Genomic DNA, 24,706 nt, shown 5'->3' with positions numbered 1-24,706 from the left:
TATATTTTTTGTATTTTTTCATTCCCCAATGCTTTTTCCTCGTGAAATTGTACCGCTGATAGTTATTAAACTTTCGATTTTAGGACACATCCTCTGCGATTTCAGACTGAATCCTGCCACTTCACTCTCTCCTCTCCACCTATTATGATTCATTTTGATGTGTTAGAAACAAAAATTCGCAGTTGAAACGTCGGGAAAGGTGTGTTATTTAAAAAAAATGTTTTTAACGTTTCCGGCTGAACCGGTAATTAGTTTTTTAAGCAAATCTCAAATAAAAGAAACTATTATTATAAGGAGGGCTGAATGCTCAATGGCAGGTTGGAGTCCTAACTCCTGAATCGCAACGGATAAAAGTGTCTCGAAATTCCCGAAATTCATCTTCATCTTCTACTGGCCTTCAAGTTCTCTTAAAACTGACATGAAAGGAAAAATGGGGAAAATGAGTGTATAAATAAACATTCTTTTAACTTTCTAAATGGAGCACAAAAAACATAATTTTCGCTTAATATGGCCAATATAGTGAGCCCTATTCATGTCACAAATCGCAATAAGTGGCCACCTACATTAAGAAAAAATTAAAATAATCTATATCTCTGTATGTGTGATTGGAGGCCTTCAAACTTTCGCGCCATTCGCGTTGAAAAGAATTAAAGGGCCAATGACGTCAGGCAGCCGTCAGCTGTGGAGGCAAACAAATCGTGACGTCAGCTGAGGCTGGGTAGTTGGCTGAGCATGAGCAAGGAACGAGAAGTGAGCCAGCCGATGAGTGTGCCGCTGCCCGCAATCGAGTGTGTTGCTCAAAATACGCCTCATTCGACTGTGAAAATGCGCGTTGGGCGTCGCTAGCCGAATAACATTGCTTTCCAAGTGCCGACGAGATGGTGGAGCCGATTTTCGACTACCAGTTTCGGCTGATCCTGATCGGCGACAGCACCGTGGGCAAGAGTTCCCTGCTCAAATATTTCACGGACGGCAAATTCGCCGAGGTTTGTCACTTTCTGGCTTATCTTTGGACGCTTATTCGTCACTCTGTGCGTCTATTCTGTGTTGATAATCAATTTAATTAATTTGGATGGATCTTCTGTACGAATGTTGGAAATGCGAGAGCGTTGACCTTGTCCTTTGCCGTTCACCCAGGGCCATGAACGATTAACATAATGATAGGGTCTACTTTCCCACCGATAGCAGTTAAGATGTTTTCAAATGCGCACTTTTCTGCCTTTGTTTCATAGCTTTCGGATCCGACGGTCGGTGTAGACTTTTTCGCAAGGCTGATTGAAGTCAAAGATGGCACGAGAATAAAACTCCAGCTGTGGGACACCGCGGGACAGGAGAGATTTAGGTTTGTTTGTTTACTGTTGGTTTTGCGATCAAATCAATGTGGTGCGTTTAGAAGTGAAGAAATCGCACAACTGCAAATTCAAGCTGACGCTGATTTCGTAGTGGTTTTTCCTTTTATGTAGAGTGGCTTGTTGACCTTTAACTGCCAGCAGATTCTTATTATGCCCTACTACAGCAACTTTCGCTTGTGCACAAATATATGTATATATATTTTGAACTAGTCGGCAATTAATTCTTACCTAGAAAGTTTAAACCATACCCTGCTAGAGAACCCCTAAATAAAGGCAATATTTGAATTGAGACACTAAATCTGTGGTGAAAATTAAGTAACTTTTTTCAAAATCAAATTCTATAAAAATACGCCCACCTCTTCCAAACATATGGTAATTAACTGATAGTCATGGAAATTGATTAATATATTGCGTTCAATTCTCTCGGGTTTGAAATAAGCACTGTCGACACCCTGTTAGCGTGGGGTTTTCTGGCAAAATTTGCTGGAGGGGCTTTCCTAGCAGTCCTATATATATGCACCCTAAAATGTTGGACCAAAATTCCCATTTTACTAAAGGGTTTAAAGTTTCAGTTTTTTGAAAGAGCCAATTTTTCGGAGAGTAATAACTTTAGGATTGAGGTAGATAAAAAATATTCTGTCTTAAACGCTTATTATCTTTCCCGTAATGACCTACTTTGGAGGTCAAAGGCTAAGGACACGAAAATCTAGTCGAATTTTTCATAATATTAGTACGTTAAATTTTGAAAATCCAAAATAGCCAAAAAAGGGGCCCAAACAATGTCCCCTGGGGACAGATTTGTTTAGTTCAATTAGCATAGAACTGAGCGTTTTTGTTGTCGTTTCATAATGTATTTCATAATGTTTTTTCAATGAGAAACTCAGTTATTCTGGATTTAATTTCATAGTATGTGTTAATCGTGATTAATTCCTTTGATATATTACTAATGGTTATAACACCGTCTTCTTGAACCGGGTGATACTTTATTTGGTCTAAATTCATAAAAAATGATTTATTCGGTCACCGAATCACCTTTATCAAAAAATAAAAAGAGATAAAAGCACTTTTCAAATGAGAGAATATATCCTCATAAATAATTTGCAATGCATCTTTTATTTTGATAAATTAAAAATCAACCAATTTACTGACCGTGAAAGAAACATTTTTGATATATTTTTAAATTTTTTATTTCGTATAAAGTGCTGGATGTTTCTATATCTAAATATGAAGTTGATAAATCAAGGTAATTCATAAAAATAACTCAGTTCTTGTAACATTTATTGTTGGGTAATTTATATTTCGGAAAATACACGAATGAAATGAAGTCCATGGAAGAAAATTCACATAGCCATGTATTATTTTTTTAGTTTCCGTCTGTTTTCTATAGAATAACGATGAATATTTCCTGACGCAATCTCCGGCCTTGTATTCATTTGAAATGCAAACGCAAACTGCAATAATTAATAGAACGCGTAGTTCTTGATTAGCTACAAAAATCCCATATTCAGCTCTGATTGTGCGAAGCAAATTACGCTGAGCTCGCAAGCAATTCGAATACGTCACGGTCTGACTACATGTGAATCACGATTTTCCGCAGATCTATAACCAAATCGTACTACCGGAACTCGGTGGGAGCCCTGCTGGTGTACGACGTGTGCAACAGGGCGAGTTTTGAGCACATTCCGGCCTGGATGATGGAGGCGAGGCGCCACATTGAGCCGCACCAGCCCACCTTTCTCTTGGTAATTAGCTGGCGAAGCAGAGCTGAAAAGGAAGAATCAATAAAACTTTCTTTCTCTTTTTCTCGATAGGTTGGCTGCAAGGTGGATTTGGTGCGCGGCGACAGCAGTCGAAAGAGACAGGTGCCCTTCGAGGAGGCCAAGGTCTTCGCCCGCGACCAGGGCATCCCTTTCATTGAGACCTCCGCCCGCAACGGGCTCAACGTCGAGAGGGCTTTTGAAATTATCACACAGGATGTGAGTATTGGGTAAAGAAAAATTTGGAATGTAGAAATTTCATTTTTATTTTCTCATATGTTTACTTCATGTGAGCAACAATATTTTTAGTTTAATTTCTATTTATTTGTGTTTCCACGAGATAAATAATTGACTGACAATTTACAAATTTGTGTCAAGCAACATTTTGATTTAATTTTTTTAGTATATATGTTAGAGTGCTGTAAAGTTGTCAAAATAATCCAGTTTGACGGAAATTGGGGTGAAATATGGGGGAAACAGTTTCTAGGAGCTTATAAAATTGTGACGATATTGTGTTCTAACCGAGCTCGTTTTTGTGTACATTAACAGGCCCGTTTCTCCAGATTCCAACTTGATTTTCCAAAAAACTGCAAAAAATATTTCTGCCATTCAAGAAAAAAAATGACACGCAACTTATTTTGTTTTTAGGTGTATGACCGAGTACAAAGTGGTGAATACAAAGTGGAGGATGGCTGGGACGGCGTGAAATCAGGCTACTCGCGGACAGCATTCGACCCGACGCTGGTTGAAGCGGAGCCAGCCAAAAGTGGCTGTTGTTAGAGCTCTAGGATTGGCTCGTCTGTGTCAATGCATCTCACTTACATTGTAAAACAATATTGTAGGGTGACCAAACTATGTTGCTACAGAACGTTTTTTAATGCTATGCAAGTCAAGACGCCTTAATTACACCCACCACCAGTTTCCAGATCACTCAATAGTTCGCTGTTTCAACTAGTCCGTTTTTTAATGTTGTGACTACTCACTCAATCAGGACATTTAACATTTTACCAATTTTTTTTCATTTAGTGTACCAATTGAGTTTCACTGTTCTTACAGTGACTCATACCAAGTTCTTGGTGCGACTTGTATCTTCCAGAATCTGCTAGCAGTTTTTGTGAAAAATGCTTTCTCGCTTTAGAATGTAGCTGTAATTCTGTGTACTGTGGAGAGAAAAAGGACGTTCTCGAGCTTAATTCGACTGCTGGCTAAAATGGGAATGATAATGCGAAATGTGCTTCATTTTGTAATTTTCCTTTATTAGTTTTTGCGAACAGAAAGGTGACACAGAGCTACAGATTTATTTCGTATTCATATCGATTAATAAAACTAAATATACCGTGACATACAGCTGGCTTATTATTTTTTTTCATTTCCGTTGCCTTATTCAAGCAAATGTTAGGAATTTATACCACAAAATATTTATATTTATCATGGATATAATTTGTTTTCAAAGATATTTGAAAGAGGGTGGGTAAGGGTTAATTATTAATATAAATCGGGGGCGGGGGTACTTTTGTTTACTTCAGTCAACGCTGATAAAAAATATCTGCACGCATGCAGGTCATAATTGCATGCATCTGTTTGTATTTAACACTAGATCAAAAGTCGATTTTAAAATATTCCATACATTTCTTAAACCGAAAAATAACAAAAGAGATAATTTCAAAATAACAAAATTAGGCGTGATGACAGTTTTTTTTCAATTTTAAGTGAAAATTTAATTTTGCACATTTAATTTAAAATAGTCGAGAGGTCTCAGCCGCGTAATTTCGTAATTTAAGGCAGAGGCTACGTAATTATGCCTGCGGCTAGCGCGGCAGACAAACTTTATAGAAGTGCTTAGTGACCGGCCTTAAGGACTGGAGGCCAATTTTTCCTCCTTTTACTTTTTGCCAAATTTACGGGGGCTGGCTGGCTGAGACCTCCAAAAATAGTCATTGTAATAATTTTAGCATCACTGAAAAACTGTCACAACAACGCCCAATCAAATCCGTTTGACTCACATAAGCTGCTCACGCAGGTTATCAGCTATCAATCATATTTTCCATCAAATTTTGAAGTTAGAGAGGAGTTGGAAATTTAATCATCACAAGAATAAAAGAGGTCAAATGATTTAGGAAGGAAAACGTAAGGCATAGAAACCCACACGGTATCAAAACTCATTTTCACAGTGCATGGTCCGGTACAATACCCAGGAATATCTAACATTAATGGCCACAGTTGGAGAAATGTAAAATAATAATAACAGAAATTATTACGAGATTAAATGACGCTTGGGTGTTTTGTGTATTAGATACAATTGCATGATAATAATTATATAATAAGGACGCGCCGCTTGGAGGGGAAATCGCGGCGCGCAAAAACTTTGTTTTAATTGGTGTTGCTTTCGTGTGATACTTCCCAATTCTTTTCACTCCACTTTGTACTTCATCGATAGGCAATAATTGATACAAAAAAATCAACTAAACAGCAGGCGACTGTTCGGTCATCCTTTGCGGATTCTCAACTTAAGAGTACCTGAACAGCACCCAAAGAAAAATCTACTCACAGCTCCCACTAAAACTAAAAATTAATTTCGTTATACAACGATCACATAATAATAATGGAGCTGATTCAAGCCAATTTCGAGGGTAGTTGGACGGAATTTTCGAATCGACACATAATTTGAAGACAGAAATGTTAGGGTCCGAATTTATAGTTTAGTGTTGTATAAATCATAATTTTAAAGGAAATATTTAACAAGATGAATAACCTTTAAATTTTGACATAAAATTTATTCCACAGGAACGAAAAACCTATTAAATGACACCAAACTCAAATATTTAGGTATTTTATTGTTTTTTGACCCTCAAGGTCACGTCAGAATCGGACCTTGAAGGTTGGATACACCTTATTTTTTATTTATAGTTTTAGAACCTCTGCTCAGAACATCCCGTGGGCAACGAGCTCACTAGGTCCAAATATCACCACCGAGCGGATAACACGGGGCCTGAGTAGTTGCAGAGGAGCTTGGGCCCAATGTGGCCATCTTTTCGCCTCCACGCACCGAGGTCTTTAATTGAAACGCCAGACATTTGTCCATTAAGCCGCTGGAGAGGTGCGAAAACCAGCAAGTGGCGAGTCGGCGCCGGTGCGCCTCCCAGCCCGTTGAGCTATTTAAGCAATTTGAGTCACTTTACTAACAATAAAGCACCTTTTGCCATCACTGACATTAGGCAGCTTTAATATTAGATCCCAGAAATGCTTGAATATCTCCATTTCCTTGGTACTCCTGAGAATGCCTTAACAATGCGAGCCAACAGGCTGATTAAAAAGGTAGTACACAGGATGTATGGCAAAAAGGTAATACAGGACCTCCAACCTTAAGCAATTGAGTGCTTACAAAAATTGGATACGAACTGAATTTTGGCCCTGAACTTATAAAAAAAATCAACCATGAATAATCCAATAGAATTGATATTTTCAAAGTCTTAAAGAGGTGAAATTGACTTTTGACCTGAGTCTATTATGAAAATTAAAAAGTTTAGAATCAAAACTTACGTTGTTTAGCAAAAATTAAAAGATTAAATCTCTATTTAATCAAGAGTTAAAGTCCGTCTTACATTCTTAAGACTGGATTCAGGGTATTTTGAAAAAACGATAAATAGGGAAGCGCTCCCTTTTCCTGGCTTCAAACTGGTTATTTTCCAGCCTCTTGGCAGTAGCGATCATTAAAAAGGTCACTAAAGATTTTAACGCTACAAATTCCGTCCAATCTACCTTCGATTTCAGCTAGTAGTGCTCAATAATATTTGCTGTTGACACCTACTTGCTGTTTTGTCTGTTCATCCCTTCCAGTATAGCAGGTAATGAGTGAGTGTGTGTGTGTGTGTTTAAGTGTTTTTTATCCATCGTAATGAGTAATAATTAGATTGGTTATTGGGCTGGAAAACGTTTTCCATTAAAGCCTACCAGGTAAGTCTAATAGTCAGCGCCGCGCCGAGTGGAGCGGCGCCCTCTAAACGTTTCAAAAATGTTCCAATTTTGATTCCAGCTTCTAAGTTGCAGCTACAAGGTTAGAAGAGAAGGACATGAATGCTTAAACAGTAATCAATTTGCTGCGCACCATCGGTCTCGCTAAGTTACTAACTTACACAGTGCGTAGTCATTCGTTTAACAAACATTCGGCTTGAAAATATCGCCTCTTTGTGATTTCGAAACGAATTCCTATAAGTTTCATCAGGTCACTCGAGTTATCATTTTAACAAGAGAATTATGCCAAGCGGTTGTGCTGGAGGATTCTGGTTTTGCTTCTTCCTCCCGATTTGTTAGAGAGCTTCTAGCACAGCAGGTTGGCCCCAAAGAATATGAACTCATCCCTCGAGATCCACGAAGCGCTTCCTGGCTCTGCTTGCTGAGGTACTGGCTCTGCAGAAGAAAACAATTCATTAGTTTTCACAAACAAAGGACGAAAATAATAAATACAATAGTTGTTTGGCATAAACAAATTCATTAATTGAAGTTTGTTTCAATTTCTACAGTAGATTCTGAGATATCAATTTTATGTTATTTAATGAACCCTGAAACCCAGGACCGAAATTTTAAAAATAATGGTGGTGCAGTCTTTTAACGCCATTTCCAATCAACAAATTCAAACGTATTTACTCAGCAATTTAGTGATGAATAAGCAACACAACTATGTAAGACAAGACATAGACTGACCGTGCTTGAGAGGAAAAGGGATGAAAGTGGCGCCAACTGCTGCGTCAGAGCTCCTAGAGCCGACAGCCCTTGCAGTTTCAATGATGGCTTCGTACTTGGGTAGCAATTCGCATAAATCTCTCTTCAGTCGACTGTCAAATCCGTTCAAGCTTGTGTTTCCTCCTAAACGATTGTAATTAGTAATACTGAGAATGAAAAAAATTTAAGAACTCACCTGTCAATGCAATGTGACTCAAGCAATCCTTTAAAATATCCTCAGGCAGGCCAATAGTGACGTCGACGATGACCTGTGGCAAATTCAGCTGGACATACATGTACTCAGGTGCTCTGTAGATTTCGTTCCCTAGTTTAATTGGTTTCCAGCTCTGCAACCAGGACCAATTTATTATTATTCAAGATTATATAAGCAAGCAGGCAATCACTCACTTTCATTCGCATATTTTTGCGGTTGGGTGCAGGCACCCAAATTGACTCGCATCGGACTGTACACTCGCTTTGCTCTTCCTGCGCGAGATTGTAGCTCAGACGACACTGCTCCTTCACCTCCGCACTGTCCAAACTGCTAACTGGAATCTCCTGTACAGCAAATATATGACTTTATTCTTTGTTACAAGCTGTAGTGTTAAACATTTTTAAACTTTCTTCCTACAGAAGAGGGCCTTTACTTCAATTTAAATTCAAAATTTACCAATTTTCTTCAACATTTACACTGCTACCTAAGTCAAAATTGGCTTTAACTGAATCCTTAGGAGGGATTAGTTTATGCATAGAAAACAAGGATTTTCCAGGTTTTTGCACCATCAATCCTCTTTAAACTGCAAAGGATTCATGTTCAATCAAAACAAGCGATTTTTCTTGCCACAAATTTAACTCAGCTGGGGCTCCCCTCAACCAGACCTTTAATTTTTACCCAAACCATTAAAACAAAACGAATACGTACTTGACTTGCATCATCACAGGCATGGGCCATGTGCAGGGACTCAGCGATCTGTCTTCCTCCAACGGGAAGCTCGCGGCAACGCTCCATGACAATTTTCCCTTTGATGACCACGGCGACGACGGTGTTGAGGGCACCAGAGTCGACCACGATGCACGTTTCCAGACCGCGTTCTGTACTCACTGCCAAAGGCTTTGGCACCATGCAAACCCTGTAAATTCAAGTTGTTTAGATTATGACAAAAGAGCTTGTATTTTCTACAAAATAACCCAATTAAATTTGTTTTTAGGGGTAAAAAAATAAGAAAACCCAATGCTTTATTGCTGGCATCATAAAAATATTGTCATCCAGTAAAAATCATTTTTTAATTTAATTTTGGCATTCTGTATTCTTACTGAGAAGCTCCTAAATTTAATAAACATCAAAATTACGAACAAAATCCTTCCAGAATATTGTAAACAGTCTTTTGTTTAGAATATGCACAGGTTCCTATTATATGAAAGCCAAGAAACAATGAGAAATGGCAGTATTAGGTGTTAATTACTTTTTTTAAATCTTTCCAGCGCAAGATTTTATATTTTTGCACATTTAGAGTAGCTTTAATGAAATAATCATTACCATTATTTTTTCAATGAAGTGTAGTGGTTGCTTAAACAAATCCATTTAACTTTCTTCATTCATGGATTTAAAAAGAAAAAATAAGAAAATATATTGTATTTATACTGTCTACAGAAAACCGGAAAATCCAGGAAAACTATGTGAAATCACCCACCTGCTAAGTTTCAATTCCATGAAGAAAAATTCCAGCATCTGCCTGCGCACCTCCGGATCGAGATTGAGTGCCTCGCAGAAGAAAAGCACGTAATTTGGCTTTCTAATGTCTTCCAGATTATCGGCGGGTGTGATCAGGTGCCTGAGGAACGCCTTGGTCACGTTCAGTTTGCTGCCGCCCTGCCGAAGCGCCAATTCAGGGCTGACGAAGTCCATGCAGCGCATCTTCATTTGCTGCGCGCTATCCAGGCAGAAGCCGTTGCAAATTTCGGCCACCTCCTCCGGGGCGGGGCGAGCGCCCACGGTCGAGTCCTCCTGATGACACTCGCGCATCAGGTGGCACTCCAGCCCTGTCGAGCTGACCAAGAAGACGCGGTGCTTGCAGTACAAGCAGCACGTCGTCACCCCAGAGTCCAAATCCTGGCTGCGGTACTCAAAGCGACCTGCTCGACCCACTGAGCTAGCTATCGAGTTATATACCTCAAATCTGCAAAAAACACGTTTGAATAAATAGATTTTACTATGAATGCTTCTCAATAATAAAAACATGGTTGCGTTTAAAGACTGTCTTTGACGAAGTTGCGCATGCGTCAGAGATGGTGTGGCTGTTGAGAGGCGTCACTTCAGCCGCTAGCCGCCGCCGGCTGGCGTGTGGCAGCTGACGCATGCGCACTTCTCGCATATAGGTTCACATTGTTTTGGCGGTAAAAAATATTCTTGATGTGCTACGCACGTCGTGCTCAATTTTTTGATCGGAAAAAAATCCACTTAACCTAATTCGACCCTCAAGAATAGATTGGTGTGCCCAGAAACTTCGTCAAAGACCGTCTTAAAGCAGTTTGCAGTTGTTCGTCCAGGTTTATCGGGCATATTTTTCAGTAAGTAAAATAAATAAATTTTCTCTAATTGTAATAACCACGAAAATGTGTGAATTGAACAATAATTGGAGACTTAAGATGACTTTTTAGAAGTCTATAATATGTTTGACAATTTTAAGCCACAGTCTAATTTAAAATAATTCTAAAAAATTGTCGGAAAACGGTCAGTAATGTTTGAACGAAAATGTTAAAAATGTAACTGACGCAAAATTTAAGACGATATGAACAAGGATTTAAAATTGATCTCTTCAATTTAAACTTCATTTACTTTTGGCGAAACCATTGAATTCGTGTAGATTTGCATATATCGTGGTGGAAATAATTCAACTCGTCGATTTAAGTATAAGTAAAAAATGAGCAGAAATCAAGCAATTTTTATTACTTGAAAGCCGCTCCTTTAGTCTAAGGGTATCTAAGAGGAGCCCAAAACTCTCGTATTAGAAAATAAAATAAATCCCAACCCTGGTATCAATATTTATTTCAATTCACGAATGACTTTATAAACTTCATGATATTGTCTGTGAGGGTTTTATAAATCAATTAGAACTGTTTTCTAACTTGTACTGTTGTCCTTCGGTGCATTTGCAGGGCGAGCTCGCGGCGAAGTAAGTGTTTGTTACCAGGGCGTCGCAATCAGAACACCTGACCACTCTCGGCAGGCTGAGGATAGTCTGGTGACGCTTGAGCTCATTGCTCGGTGTCATCACCCAGCTCAGCTTGCTGCCCAAGTCCACCACGCATTTGACGCAATGGTCCTCGAGACAGCCTTGCAGACAGGTGAAGCGTTTGCACATGCTGCAATTCGCAAACGAGAAATCGTTTGGTTCAAAGATCTTGCTCAGTCGGTAGCACGCCTGCTTGAAATCGAGATCTTCGTTGAACCAGGTTTTGTAGTCGTCCACTTGAAATCCGTATTCATGAAGGAGAATCATGAATTTCCGCTTCCTGGAAATTGGATGTTGTTGATGGTTGAACGATAGTTGTTTTACATAGAGTTTAGACTATTTTCTTTAGATTTTGGGCGATGAATTAATAAAAACAGCTAATATTATTAATTTCCTTTTGTTTTTAAAGTAGCACTGGCATTTATTTTTCGACAGTATTAATCGATACCTCAGGATCAAATTAGGTTAAGCAGCCAAATCACGAAGCCGACATTTCGACAACGACGTGCTGAAAATCGGCGGAAACGTAAAAACGGTTTTTGGTCTGAAACTAATCAAAAAATGCCCCGACCACGCGATAACCGATCAGAGACGGGAGCGGTTCTCTGATTGGGCGTAGCGAAGGCCTAAGATCGAGACAGCAGCGCCACAGCGACAGCCAGCGCAAGTGAGTTAAGTCTAGCTGCTGGCTGACCTGCTTTTTTACTCAAACAGCCAGTCAAAGAACTTCTCTGACTGGTCACCGACGTTCTTGTTACACTTTGTGCTAGGACAGACTATACAACCACCAATATTTTACGTTTCCGCCGATTTTCGGCACGTCATGTTGAATTTTCGACTGGATGATCAATCAGCCCAACCTAATTCGACCCTCAGGAATCGATCGTCACGGTCAAAAATTAAATTCTAGAGCTACTTACGAATTCATATAATACTCTATGAATACTTTTTTTGAAAGTACGTGAACTTTCAAAGATATATATTTTTAGCGTCCATTCGTTGCGGGTCCATCGGCATCTAATGAGCACAAAACATTCCATTTTAAGCCATTTAAACCATACCTTAATAATAACGTCAAAGCCAGGTAATGTGTGAACGTGATCAAATATTTTTTCTTTGATAAAATTAAATTCTAACGCTAGTGATTTTCCTACCCCAAAAACTTATTTTAAAAAAAAATGCCGATTTTTCGTATTAACTATTTAAATTAAAAAACCCACAATGTTTCATTCATTTTAAATTTATCAAAATGAAAATTGCTTTAAAAATTGAAGCATGCTATTTTTATGCTAAAAGCGAGTTCCATGAAATCATTGTTTTAAAAACAAATTATAATTTTTTCATGAATCCGGACATAACAAATTTCTTTATAGCTTAGTCGATTTTCTGTCACTTAAATTTCTTAAAAACATCCTCATCTGACCAACATGAAAAATAACCTTTTCATTTACACGACAAAAATGACGATTTTAAGGACAAATGTTATATTAGGTGTCAATTGTCGACTGTGCCTAAAACGGCTATGTATTTCAAAATTCATTTTCGTATAATATATAGAGCTTTTAAATGGAGATAAATTAACTGGCCGACATTGAATAGTATTTTGCATTGTTTTTCATTCATTTTATTTCTGGAATTAGGAAATAGTGTAATAAGGACCGGGTGTAATAATTAAATTTCAGATTTTGCTGAATTTCTAGTATAATTAAACAGATTGTCAATGATTTTTCGATTCGTCTCGTCGCGATCTATCCTACGGTGAGTGAATCGTGAGCTAAATTGTGAAGGAGACAGTGCTCGCCGCCGCTTGACTATCATGCAAAATTTGGAGCCGATTAGATCTTCAATTTAAACGGCAATTTGGGAAATATTTAGCACTTCCCAATTCGTAAAGAATATTTGAAGTAAAAGGTAAAAAACGATTTTACACAATTCTCCTTAAATTCACAGCCCTCTGAAAAAACGAATGACACCCATCCAAAGTTTCAAAATGTAAAGTAAAACATTATTTCATTGATTTCAATTGGAATTTTGAAAAATTATTTGAAGGATTTGAGAGAAAGAGGCCAAATGAATCCCGCATCCTCCGAGTGTCAGCTTATGAAAAGGTGGCCATTAATGAGCTGACAGGTACGAGTGATAAATGAGCTTTATAATATTCTTACCAGAAGAAATGGTCAGCGTCTACGATTTTGGCCTCGTAAAAGGCATCGACGCACGACAAGATCATTTGGTAGTCGCACTTTTCGAGGATCTTGGTGACCACCTCCAGGGGAAGGAACTTGAAGCGGGTGTTGTGGTAGCAGTCATCGTCAGTCGTCTCGAGTGCGCCAGAGGCGGCCTTCGTCGCTGCCCGCTTAGAGTCCTCTTCGGCCCGAATCGAAAGTGCGGCCAAAACGAACTCTCCATCCGCCATTTCGCGTTTCAAAGTGTCCGTCTGCAGAGCTCCTAGCCACCCTCGCACCTCCTCATTCTCTGAGCAGCCACCGGCCTCGGTGTTGTCCGAAAAGTCGGTGCGAACTGTCCGAAATTGGCTTCAGACTTCCATCTTCTTTCGATTGATTCTATCATCTGCTGTTTCGTCGAATCGACCCAGAGCGCTGCAGTCGGAATCGCAGTCCTTATTGGTCGCAGGGGTCAGAGCATACGACTCTTGTGGCCAATCAGAGCGACTGCCTCTGGTGTTGCTCGAAAACGCGCAAAATTAGTGCGCAGTTTGTTTTTCGCAATTTGCGAAAACACCAGCTTCCCGATCTTGCATACAATTTTTACAAAGTATAAGAGCTGGTATTGTCATTATTCGTTAGTAAATAAGTACACAAACACATCAATAAAAAGGAAGAACACAAAAACATAATAGCAAAAAGTTCACTTACACAAACACAAAACGTAACACAACCTTTAAGATAATAAGAAGAAAAAAGAAAAAACTAAACCCCGGTGAGATGTCAGGGTTTTACCTGACGAGATAGCGATCGCATTAATAATTGTTGTGTACCGAACAACGTAAGACAGGAGAGAGCGGAGGGAGAGACTCAGAGGTATCAATCAAGAGCCTGCACAGTGCACACACATATTCCCTGGACTCTGGACGCACTCCTGACGATACGCGAGCAAGAGGTGATTCTCTCGCTCCCCCGCTCGTCCCTCTGGGTAGCCAAGCTGTACTGTCGCCGCTATCTCTATAGGCTATACATTTTAGAATTTCTCACAAAAATTAAAAAATCCCAAATAGGAGGTGTCTTAAAAAAAGCCAAAAAATTTGTCAAATATATGGAAATCATAATTTAATATTTTGAGGGCGCAGTTTAACTGTGAAACAATGTTCGCATGTCCAGCATAAATTTCCGGCAAGTTTTTTCCGTGATAACGGCTCCATGTATGGCTTGGAGAACCACGTGTCTCGCCTGCTTTTTACTTTTGATTACCAAGTTATCAATAGCAGGAAGTCAGGTCACAATGATGCCGCGTACACACTACTCACTTCGATCCCGAAATACGAAAAAATTCTTTTTATTCAGCAGAGGAGTGGATGCGCAATCCGTCGTGTGCATCTGTCTTTTTATTCCGGTCATATACATATTATTATCTACAAAGCTGTTTCAACCATCTAAAAAATACTGTAGGTACATACAATGTGAATTTTTCATACGTGACTTAAGCAAACTTTTATAGATTCTCAATGGCCTGAAGAAGATTGTAAGTTGAATTGCATGATTATAAGCTCCATTTTAAAAATTATGTCAACAATAATTACAGTTGAAGATATCCTTGAAAAGCCGCAGGAAGACGAGCAACTTGTGGAATTTGCACGCAAGAGCATTTTAATTCCTTCCCAGTTGTTTGCTCCGTACAATTTGAATAATCCAGAATTGATCAGCCAGTCAAGATTTGGGCTCGAGAAAAAAGTTTTGATTGCCCTGCAGAATAAGGTTGAGCCAAAATTTGAATCTTCTAGTTGTTTTAAGATAACAAATTTCTAACAACGAGATTTTTGTTTTAAATAATATGTGGTGCAAAATAATTAAAAAAATTGACCTAGCCAATCCCAGGCCTCATCAGTTCATTTCAATTTGAACCAATTCTGAACCAATTTAAATTAACTAGATTAATTTTGTTCATTTTTCTGTAGAATCATTTAATACTGGCCAGATAAAATATTAGAAAAAAATTACTTATAAGGGGATCGCAAATTTTCATCCGGAAATAGTTTTGTTTTTTTCGCTTCTATTTCGATATTTATTTATAAAAGATGAAAATTTACCAAAGGATTCATAGTTCGCTAGATCCACACCTCCGTAATCTTTAAAGTAAATTTTTTACAAATTTCAAACTTCTATCATTTCTTATAAAATGGTCTGGTATCAATAACGTTTTTTTCTTTTGTAATCTGCTCTATGAGACGAATTGAATGATATTACGCGCCATTTTTACAAATTTAGTGAAGACTTCGCATTATTTTTCCCAAATATTCCAACAGAAAAGTGTTTTGGGAAAATCGCGTGAAGAAATTTAACGGTTTGCAGTAGTTTATTATTTTTGTCATACTATTCATATAATCAAACTTAAATTTGAGCTATTTCAAAAATTTGGCGGGTTGCATAGATAGCTATATATGAGACAATTTATAAAACAGCTTTCGCAAGTTATTGGGGAGAGGAATTTTTTTTCATAGTGTGAAAGTTGAAAATTTTATCAGCTTTCCGAATTTGCCACGACTTTTGCTCTTGGACTCATAGCCTCTGATTTATAAAGCCAAACTCATTTCCCTTATTATATAATCCATCAAAATGTATTCGTTTAAAAATAATAAAATTGTCAAGATACAATCTTTCAAATTTTAAACTTCAACCAAGTAGCTTTTACAGCCGTGGAAAGTAAAATAATCGAGATGAGCTCAAAATTCAGTTGAGCGCCCATAAATCGAAAACTAAAAATTAAAATTTCCTTTGGCAAATTTTCAGCTAATTTCAAACTTTGTTCAATGTTAGTGAGAAATAGTCAATTTTTCGGAAAAATCGCTCTCAGATTAATATTCAGCCTTCCTACTTAACCTCTTAAAAATCATGCTATTGGTCTAGTATTTGTTCCTTGCGGGTAAAATGAGAATTGTAAAGCTTTATTTTAAATTTTTATAAAAAAATTCTTTTTACCTTTGCATGAAGACTGCTGGCTTTTTCATTGAGAGCGGCCACTTTGACGGCGAGTTGGATTCGAACACTTTGTATTTGGAGCGATTTTTGGGCTGGCAAGGCCTTTTGGTGGAGGCTGATCCCCTGCACTTTGACGCCCTTTCCCAGAAGAAAAGAAAAGTGTGGCTAGCACAGATTTGCCTGAGTCCCAAAAAGTCTCCCCTTTTGGTGAGACAAGCAAAAGCTTTTAACTAAGCTGAATTTCTAATATTCATGTAAAAAAAAGATTTCTCATGCAAAGAAAGGCAATGGGCAGGAAAAGATGGACCTGTGCCTGCCTCTGACCACTTTGCTGCTAGCCTTAAACAGAAAGCACGTCGACTACCTCAGTTTGGACGCGAAGGGCAGAGAACTTCAAGTTTTACAAACAGTTGACTTTGACAAGTTCAGCTTTTTGGTGAATTTTAACATATCTTTATACATATTTTAATTCCAACTTGAATGATATTGCACACATCACAGGCTATCACAGTGAAACATCAGAATTTAAATAGCTCAATGAAGGTAACATTGCGGCAGTTCATGGAAGAAAAAGGATATAAAGTGGTGCATGGAAAAGGTTGGGAGCTCGAGGAAATGGATTTGATTCTGATTAAGGAAACTCTGCCGGCGTAAATGCTAACATTTTTTGCCTAAAACATGATTGTAGACTTTCATTAAAACAGAAGAACATGACTGTATGACCAGTAAAAAGTGAATCAGCTTTTTGAGTAAAAATGCATTTCTAAGAATTTATCTGAGAATTTTGGAAAAAAGTAACCCAAGATAACCAAATTTTCTCGTTAAGGGGAGTGTATGTAGCAAAAATCATTAAGATTGAACCAAAAATGAATTTTGAAATTATTTTTTTTGTGTTAGTATAAAATACTAAAAATGTCCTGTTAGTAAATAAAAAACAAAGCTTTTTGAGTTCTTCTGATGGCCCATGTTAACATCACAAAATTGAACTAGTTTGAGGAAAAATATTGAATTGTTAAAGCGGAATAATTGCATACTTTCCCTGTAAGGTCATTGAGCTTTGATTTGTAATAAAGAATGCAATATTAAACTGATCAATCTGATTGCGTTTGGTTGCGTTTTATTGGAAAGTACAGGTGTACAAGATTGTGAGCTCAATCACAATGAAAGTGCGTAATCGCACAGACACGCTGTAAAAAGAAGGTCACGCGGAATGAGTTTGCAGAGACATTATTCAGGAATGCAGAGTTAAAATGGTTAAAATTTGATAGAACAACAATAGAGCACAACGTTTAAAATTGAAACCAACGGAGTAGCCCACCAGTTGAAAGCAGAATAAATTAAGAATCTAGCGCTGTGATGATTTACACGTAAAATTTGAGGAACACACTATACTGGCTCTCACAATGCCTTTGGTATTATTCTGCCCAACAATTAGCCTGGGGTCAGGTCATAAGGCCGGCGGCGGCAGGGGCCTCTTCTTCGTCGCTGCAGCTGCCGCTGCTGCTGTCCGCTCTGCAGCCTCTGACCGGCGTCGAGGGCGTCGGCAGCGAGGACGGTGGCGACGAAGGCGTCTCGTCCTCGCTAGCACGCACCTTGGCATGCTTCCGAGCCTTGACGCTGTTTTTCGAGATGCTCAGACTCTCCAGACTGTGCTGCTTTGAGCTCGAGGCCATGCTCGGTGGCGAAGGCGTGCTCGGGGATGAGGACTGCTGCCGCAGCACCAACTCCGGACCGCCGCCGTACAGCGAGTGGAAGAATTTCCACACCTCTGCCGGGAATTGTGCATAGTCAGAACCTTGAAATTTAAATTCACACATATCACCACGAGATCTCACTGCCTTTGTTGCTGTTTTTTGGCAACAAAGCGCAAGGGTTGAAAATACAACATTAAAAAATTTACTGATAAAACCTTTTTTCTCAATTTTAACCAATTTCTTGCAGGCATAAATGTTTCAACAAAGATCACAAGAAAATTTACAAAAATTTAGCTTATCAGACTGCAAAATATAAAAAATCATGTAAAATAATGATTAAATTCATGAGATAATAGGATTAAAGCCAATTGCATCAATATAATTTCTTGCAATTATTGCGCAATGAATTGAGTGGTTAAAACCAGTGGTGAAAAAAATGGGGTTAAAAACCCTGCAAAAGGCAAAAAAATATGATTAAAAAGGATGGCCTGTGAGATCCCCGGATATCAACGTTGCACAAATACCAATTTATTTATTTTTTCAAATGCAGGGCATATTTTTCTTATAGCTTTTAGGCATTTTTGTGATTAAGTTTCTAACTTTTCCCATGACCTTATCTTAAGCTATGGGTAGACAGAAAATTGAGGGCAGGAAAAGGATTTTTAAGTTCAACTTAACAAAAAGGTATAATTTTGTCACCTATAATCGGTAATTCTTAATTTTTGTTAATAAAAAATAAATAATTTATTTTATTGTATTTAATGCGCAACAAATTGGTTAAACGGTAAAATTAATGAGTGGAAAATGAGGGGTGAGAATATGCAACCAATTATTTTTTAAGTTTGTCAAAACTGTTCTCTTTTGGCTAAAACTTTCACGCTCACAAACGTAACTCTGGAAGGAATCTACAAAATCAGTTTCAATTTCAATAGTATTTTGTAATTTTTTGCGATTGTCATACTTGATATTTCACTCTTTGATGTGAACTAAAACGAACATTTCAACGCAAAGGCTGCGACAAAAAATAAATTTAGTTTCAAAATTTTAAGTCCACGGAAAACCAATTTGTCAGTTGTTTGACAAGTCATAGATCTCATGGAATAAAACGAGCAGTGTTCTCGTTTTGATCGGGAAGCTCACAATTTAACCGCAAAAATCTTCGAAAGACCAATTTGACAACCTTATTACTTGTCTCTAGTGAATTTTGTCTGGACAAAACAATTGACGTTCAAAGATCGATCTTTATTTCCAACGGCAAGAGAATAACAAATGGCTAATTAGTTTTGCGATCTTTGCATTCAAACATGCATTTTTTCTTTTTAATAGCTTGCATGTATGTAAAGATTTAGATGGTACAAAGTTTTGAGAGTTAAACGTTGACATGAAGGAGAGCATTATTTCAAAACAAACTATGCTTCAGTGTCAGGAATATTTGATAGTTCCCTTGATTTTTCCAAAAAACTACTCAGGATTAAAACAAATCTGGTCCTACCTGCTCGAACAGTCAACACTCCATTTTTGGTAGTCAGAATCGGTGTATTGTCAATGGGTCCAGGTGGGTCTGGACTCCTTCTCTGCACAAACGCCTGCCACTGACGGAACCAACTCATCGACATGGCGTGACTTGTGGCATCGTGCTAGAACAATTATTATTTATCTTAAAATTCTACAATCAGTGAAATTAGGAATGAGGATGTTACCGAGTTTAGACTTAGGAACGATTCCAGCTCTTGCCTCAGTCTGCAGTGAAGTGACTCTTGCTCCTGCTTGCAAATGGTGCACTCGAAAAGCCTGTTGCAGGGCGGACCACCACTGAACCTGGGGAAGATAAATTCAGGGGTTGACAAGAGGACGAAAATTGAAAAAACGCCATTATCTACAGATTTTAAAGATTTTTCAGAAAACACATGTACGACTAAGCGAACCCTAGTTCAATTTACATTATAGTGGAGACTTACTTGTCGTAGAGATACTCCCAGACGCTCTGGCTGAGCACAGCACACAGATCCCTGACTTGCGACACCTTTTGCGGGTGCACAGCGCCATGTACACACAAGAAATCCGAGTTGTCGATCGGACCAGGCTCGGCAAACGTGTTGAACTTGCTAAGCCACTGTTTCGACACGTAAAACTGCATCAGACTAGGCTCCGGCCGCGACCTTTGGATCAACTCCAGCGTCCGTTGGCGCAACTGGCTCATTTTTTCCGAGGATTTTCTGCGCAAGGGTCCACGTCAGAATTGTATCAAAATAAAAGTTTTCAGCTCACCTGTAGAAGAGAACGTATCCTTCGCAATTTTGCACCGTGTTGGGAGAAACCTCGCTCACCCGATGGTCGTCAAATTCGTACCACTGTTGACTGTTGACATTGTACGAGTAACAAATGTAGTGCCCTCCTCCTGCTGTCCCAATGTGGCAGATCACAGACATCAAATCGTAATTGGTAACCTCGGATGAACAATCTAGAAACAAAATTAATATCAAGCAGATTTTAATTATAAAAAATAAACCTTTGTGTAGGTAGGGCCTCATGTCAAGTCCTTCCAGAGGAAAAGAGACGTAGCACCCGATTTTTGAACTGAACATGAGTTCGTGACGGAAACGCTTCAGGTGGATGCACAGAACTTCAGGCAACTCCAACACTTTTGAGTATTTCATTCCGTTGCGAAGCTTGCTGCACCTCTCACAGCTGAAAATTACAATATTGTCAGTGGATTAATAAGTATTTGTGCAGAAAATGTTTGCCTAAATTGAAATACGCTCTAAAAATTGGAAAATTTTCCCAGGTTGCGAGAAAATCTGCTCCAATGTTAGTAAAGCAGTGAGCACTGATTTATTGTTCTAGATAATAAAATTAGCTCGAAGTTTAACACCATTAGATAGATCTCCACAAGAGAAATCAAAACCAAGCGAAAAATCATTAACAACCTGTATAATGATTTTGATGTCCTAGTTATACTATTTTTTTAGATGAATTAATCCCACAAATAAGAAATTTAATAGTGCACTATCCAGAACAAAAAATGCCCTGTCAAGATCCATTTTTATACCACTATGACTTCTATATCTATAAATTTATCGATGAGTTGAGAAATCGTGCATAATTTTCCAATTCACTGTCAGCAATAATATTACAATAATTCCAGACGGCAGAGCGTCACGCACCGATCCCATTGTGAAAACATATTTTCTCCGTGAGAAAATGACGAGGGCGAGGACATTGACCTCAGACTTAGTTTACCTGTACATGTTGTCGCCCTTCAGTTCGTCCGCGCTGAAAAAGGCGGCGAGGCAGTCATGCAGACTGACCGTAGGGCCCCAAAACCAGCTGCGCAGCCACTCCCACATCCACCCAATCCAGCCGGGCTCGGCCCCGTAGGCGTCGGAACAGGCGGCCATGCTGCCACCTGGCTTTTGAGAACCTTGGTGCAGCATGTGCAGGTGGTCCCTGCTTGGAATGGGTAGCGAAAGGTCTTGGAAGGTTTCTACTCGGGACGAAACCTGAAAATTTTAAATGCTTAGAATTGATTTTTAGGAGGTTACCTATTTGCAGAAGCAAAAATTTAAGAAAATTTTAATAACTGTAAATTCATGAAGTGGTCAAATAGAAATCAATTATTTTTTTAATTTTTGATGTGCTGTGTGATACCAATCGAATTATTTAACACTTAAGAAAAGTGCTGTCGGAAAATCGCGTGCAGAAAATTTAACAGCTTGGAGCAGACTTTCATTTGTTTCCGTTTTCATAACTTTGACGTTTTTGGCTTTTTAAATTATTTTAGTAGGATTCATATACCTAATGAGAAATACAAATCAATTTTACCTGGATATTGGGGGTAGAATTTTTTTCCATAGAATTTTAAAAGTTTCAAATTTTATCAGCTCTTTGATCTTGCCACGATTTTTGCCCTAGCACTCATAACCGCTTAATTATAAAGTCAAACTAGTGTCTCTTACGCACATTCATCAATAGAAATTTTTTTCAAACAATCCACAATATTTCACAAGGTTATCAAGATTCAAAACTTACCCTATCACATGTCAAGCACTGAACAGAACTCAAAAGTTTGCCATCAAATATATCAGATATGATGCTTTTGTGTTTCAACGAGTGCTTCTTGCGGAACGGCTTGCTCGGCGAAGAAGCTATGCAAAAATGTATTAATATAGACCGATCAAAAATTCATCATTACCATTACCTCTGGGACCATTCAATCCGTTCATTGCAATCCTGGCTCCAGCTTTGTTCCTGACTTGTTGGTCTTGACTAGGTGACGGAGAGCGGGATAGCCTTCTGGATAGTGTGCGTCTCCGGTCGCCGTCATCACTGACGCTGAGAGAACTTCGCTCGCTCACTCCAGAATCACAAGTCTCGTATTCGCCTTCTGACTGGCTTGAAGGTCGGTCTCCATCCTCCTCGTCTTCATCATCATCACTTGGAGTCAAACGTCCAGCGAACTGATCGTCTGAAACAAGATTATCACGAGACACTATTTTGTGTTAAAAACTTCAAACCAAAAGGATTAGAATAAAATAGTACAGTTTTAGGGGGGCAGATTTTTTGTAAGCTAACTACCTTGCATGGCTGGGACAGCAATCCCATTCTCCAATTCCATGATTGGCTCCTTCAGTTCCTCGTGAAGTTGGTCCATAAAACAACGTAGGAACTCTTGTGTGTCATGCTGTTGGTAGCCTCGGAAAATAGGGTGTACCTGTCACACACAGAATGATTTAAAAAAAATTATAACCACCTTCATGGTGAGTAAATTATTACGTTTCTGATTCCGTAAAGAATATTGGACGGGGTGACGTATCCCAGTCGTTTTGGATTCCACATGTCCTCCATCAGTCTCAGGTAGCTTCTAGCCAAATTCGGCTTCCGCTCGTTCTTCACGATGGAACTCCCACACTCTAAGAAGAACCGAGTCAAAGGCGGAGTGTTGGACAACGCCTGAAGCGCTGAATTCATGTAACAAGTGTTGCCAATGTTCTGCAGGCCGGTCAGCCCTGAAAATATTTTGCTGATGAAGAAATATTTAATCACTGAACAGACTCACCTCTTGGTCTCAAAGTAGAGTCTTCGCTCCCATCACTGTCGCTGCTTTCAGACTCAGCAGTTTTCTCAGGGGGCGGTTGCACCACGTTTTTGGAAAATTTGCCGACTGGAGGAATGTTATGGATGAGGAGAACCTCATTTTCACATTTGTAGCACCACACCCGTAACGTGGATAGATTTAACTGTAGGCTGTGGTCGGTGAATTCCTGTAAAATACAAATATGGTTACAATTTTCCCCATTTTCATTATTAATTTTCCCACAGATGATTATATAATTTTTTTATTGATTATTATAACCACTTCTATCGATGCTTATTGAAGTGTTCTACTAGGCCAAGTTTGGCTTCTGAAAATCAGACTATTTTTCGAGATTTTAGCAATTTATGAGTGTTAACAACATTTGATTAGTAGATTTTTTTGTCTTAATTCTTCTTTGGCGTATCTGGATTTTAGAACAGCCACAGTGAACAGGCATCGAATGAGTGTCCAAAAAATGTATTGCTTTTTTATTGGGTAGGTAATTACCAATAATTTCAATATTAGTCATTAAATGTCATAATTAAAGCTTTAAGCTGTTTCAGGTATAAGTGAAGGAAGAATAAGCATTATATTACTATCAGTACTAATTATTTCAATTAAATTTAGCTTTATAAAGTAAAGATTTTTTATGAAAACGTCACTGACGCAATATTGTGCATTAAATAATCCTTTTTGACTGCGGTTTAAAGTGGTAAACACAGTTAAAAACGTTGTATATGTTCAAAATCAGTTTTAAAGTGGTATGTATCGTTTACGATGTGTGCAGATCCCAAAAAATAACAGCGGTAAGTTAAGGTTCTCCAGTGTTTACAACCTACTGGAAACAAGGTTTCCCATTCTTACTATGAAACTTATTGAAGTGAAAATTCCCAGAAACTGTCGGACAGATTATAGTACAACAAAATCGTGTGTCAGCAATTGTCCTTGTCTAACCCTGGAGCTTTAAATGAAAATCAGGTCACCTTATTGTGGATGGTGCTGTGGTCCTTGTAAGCCTCCCCGCAGCCCACTTTGAGGCAGTCCTGGTGAAGGCACACCCACATGTTGGGCCCCTTGGACTTGCATTCCTCACACCGAGGGTCATTCTGAAAATCAAAGCCACAAATCAGTCACACATACACACCACCAAACAATTCTGTCACGTCACCTCTTTGATTCTGGCGATGTCCTCGGGACCTACGTCGGCCAGCGAGTGCACGTGCGGACACCTGGTGCTGGTGATTCTGCAAAAATTCCACCACGCAGCGAATTAAATCGAGGTCGCCGTCTGCCTCAATTACGCGACGGACACCAGCCAGTCAGCCAGCGGTATCTAACAACGGAGAATTTGCGCGGCGCACACCCACCTTTTCGACATGTTTTGGTGCTTGTTTTCGGCCATCGGCCGTTCGTCCTGGCCTATGATCGGATTCCTGCTCAGGGCGACATGGTGAAACTGTCACCGAGTGTGCCGACTGCCTCCTCTAGCGCCCAACACCAACTTTACACAGGGCACAAATCGCGGTCAATCGCCCCAGCCAGCACTGTTCTGATCTGCTTCTGGTCACCATTCATGAGCTCGTGAATACCAGAGGAATGCGACGTTGCCGCTCTTCCAGTACTTGACGTCACTCCGGCCAATACGTTCAAACCGTTGAGGCGCGGCGGGAAGGTTCCATCGACCATAAATAAAGGAGGAAAATAGATCTCGCTGTTTCAATTGG

General features: G+C 39.0%; 4 protein-coding genes across 6 annotated transcripts; 2 read left to right on the top strand and 2 right to left on the bottom strand.

The window, feature by feature from the left end:
* Window positions 1-728: 728 nt before the first annotated feature.
* Window positions 729-4,454, top strand: Rab39 (RAS oncogene family member Rab39). Its single transcript, XM_065475735.1, has 5 exons — window positions 729-986; window positions 1,233-1,342; window positions 2,950-3,094; window positions 3,164-3,328; window positions 3,758-4,454. The coding sequence occupies exons 1-5, from the start codon at window positions 879-881 to the stop codon at window positions 3,887-3,889; spliced, it is 660 nt and encodes a 219-aa protein (XP_065331807.1). The 5' UTR covers window positions 729-878; the 3' UTR covers window positions 3,890-4,454.
* Window positions 4,345-13,649, bottom strand: LOC135934179 (uncharacterized). Its single transcript, XM_065475728.1, has 8 exons — window positions 13,227-13,649; window positions 10,955-11,341; window positions 9,520-10,005; window positions 8,751-8,958; window positions 8,237-8,386; window positions 8,025-8,175; window positions 7,811-7,972; window positions 4,345-7,516 (listed from the first exon to the last, which is right to left on the bottom strand). The coding sequence occupies exons 1-8, from the start codon at window positions 13,475-13,477 to the stop codon at window positions 7,428-7,430; spliced, it is 1,884 nt and encodes a 627-aa protein (XP_065331800.1). The 5' UTR covers window positions 13,478-13,649; the 3' UTR covers window positions 4,345-7,427.
* A 710-nt stretch (window positions 13,650-14,359) lies between these two features.
* On the top strand, window positions 14,360-17,314 carry LOC135934181 (uncharacterized). Its single transcript, XM_065475734.1, has 6 exons — window positions 14,360-14,683; window positions 14,737-14,760; window positions 14,821-14,993; window positions 16,227-16,421; window positions 16,480-16,650; window positions 16,716-17,314. Exons 1-6 carry the CDS (start codon window positions 14,392-14,394, stop codon window positions 16,866-16,868), a joined length of 1,008 nt encoding a protein of 335 aa, XP_065331806.1. The 5' UTR covers window positions 14,360-14,391; the 3' UTR covers window positions 16,869-17,314.
* Window positions 17,297-24,565, bottom strand: Usp20-33 (Ubiquitin specific protease 20/33). Of its 3 annotated transcripts, none has more exons than XM_065475725.1 (15): window positions 24,350-24,565; window positions 24,151-24,226; window positions 23,966-24,088; window positions 22,965-23,169; window positions 22,682-22,914; window positions 22,484-22,619; window positions 22,107-22,397; window positions 21,938-22,053; window positions 21,149-21,408; window positions 20,418-20,596; window positions 20,177-20,369; window positions 19,867-20,124; window positions 19,609-19,726; window positions 19,401-19,545; window positions 17,297-18,009 (listed from the first exon to the last, which is right to left on the bottom strand). In XM_065475725.1, the coding sequence occupies exons 1-15, from the start codon at window positions 24,382-24,384 to the stop codon at window positions 17,657-17,659; spliced, it is 2,721 nt and encodes a 906-aa protein (XP_065331797.1). In that variant the 5' UTR covers window positions 24,385-24,565; the 3' UTR covers window positions 17,297-17,656. The 3 variants fall into 3 exon arrangements, with proteins under 3 accessions (XP_065331797.1, XP_065331799.1, XP_065331798.1); XM_065475727.1 differs by having other exon boundaries at window positions 17,297-17,982; XM_065475726.1 differs by having other exon boundaries at window positions 22,107-22,373.
* Between the last annotated feature and the right edge of the window lie 141 nt (window positions 24,566-24,706).

The sequence above is a fragment of the Cloeon dipterum genome, chromosome 1 (genome assembly GCF_949628265.1).
Source record: "Cloeon dipterum chromosome 1, ieCloDipt1.1, whole genome shotgun sequence".
NCBI classification, from domain to species: domain Eukaryota; kingdom Metazoa; phylum Arthropoda; class Insecta; order Ephemeroptera; family Baetidae; genus Cloeon; species Cloeon dipterum.
The sequence above is the reverse complement of the archived record's forward strand: the minus strand, read 5'-3'. Positions and strand labels throughout refer to the sequence as shown.

Coding starts and splice junctions, on each gene's coding strand:
- Usp20-33 (XM_065475725.1), bottom strand. CDS start 24,384: ATGGCCGAAAACAAGCACCAAAACATGTCGAAAAG. Junction 24,227..24,349: donor CACCAAAACATGTCGAAAAG/GTGGGTGTGCGC, acceptor GAATTTTTGCAG/AATCACCAGCACCAGGTGTC. Junction 19,546..19,608: donor CGTTCCTAAGTCTAAACTCG/GTAACATCCTCA, acceptor TAATTGTTCTAG/CACGATGCCACAAGTCACGC.
- Rab39 (XM_065475735.1), top strand. CDS start 879: ATGGTGGAGCCGATTTTCGACTACCAGTTTCGGCTGATCCTGATCGGC. Junction 3,095..3,163: donor ACCAGCCCACCTTTCTCTTG/GTAATTAGCTGG, acceptor TTTTCTCGATAG/GTTGGCTGCAAGGTGGATTT. Junction 3,329..3,757: donor TTGAAATTATCACACAGGAT/GTGAGTATTGGG, acceptor TTTTGTTTTTAG/GTGTATGACCGAGTACAAAG.
- LOC135934181 (XM_065475734.1), top strand. CDS start 14,392: ATGTCCAGCATAAATTTCCGGCAAGTTTTTTCCGTGATAACGGCTCCA. Junction 14,684..14,736: donor TCAACCATCTAAAAAATACT/GTAGGTACATAC, acceptor AAACTTTTATAG/ATTCTCAATGGCCTGAAGAA. Junction 16,422..16,479: donor CCAAAAAGTCTCCCCTTTTG/GTGAGACAAGCA, acceptor TGTAAAAAAAAG/ATTTCTCATGCAAAGAAAGG.
- LOC135934179 (XM_065475728.1), bottom strand. CDS start 13,477: ATGGCGGATGGAGAGTTCGTTTTGGCCGCACTTTCGATTCGGGCCGAA. Junction 10,006..10,954: donor ACCGAAGGACAACAGTACAA/GTTAGAAAACAG, acceptor TGTTTTTTGCAG/ATTTGAGGTATATAACTCGA. Junction 7,517..7,810: donor CCCTTTTCCTCTCAAGCACG/GTCAGTCTATGT, acceptor TTTCTTCTGCAG/AGCCAGTACCTCAGCAAGCA.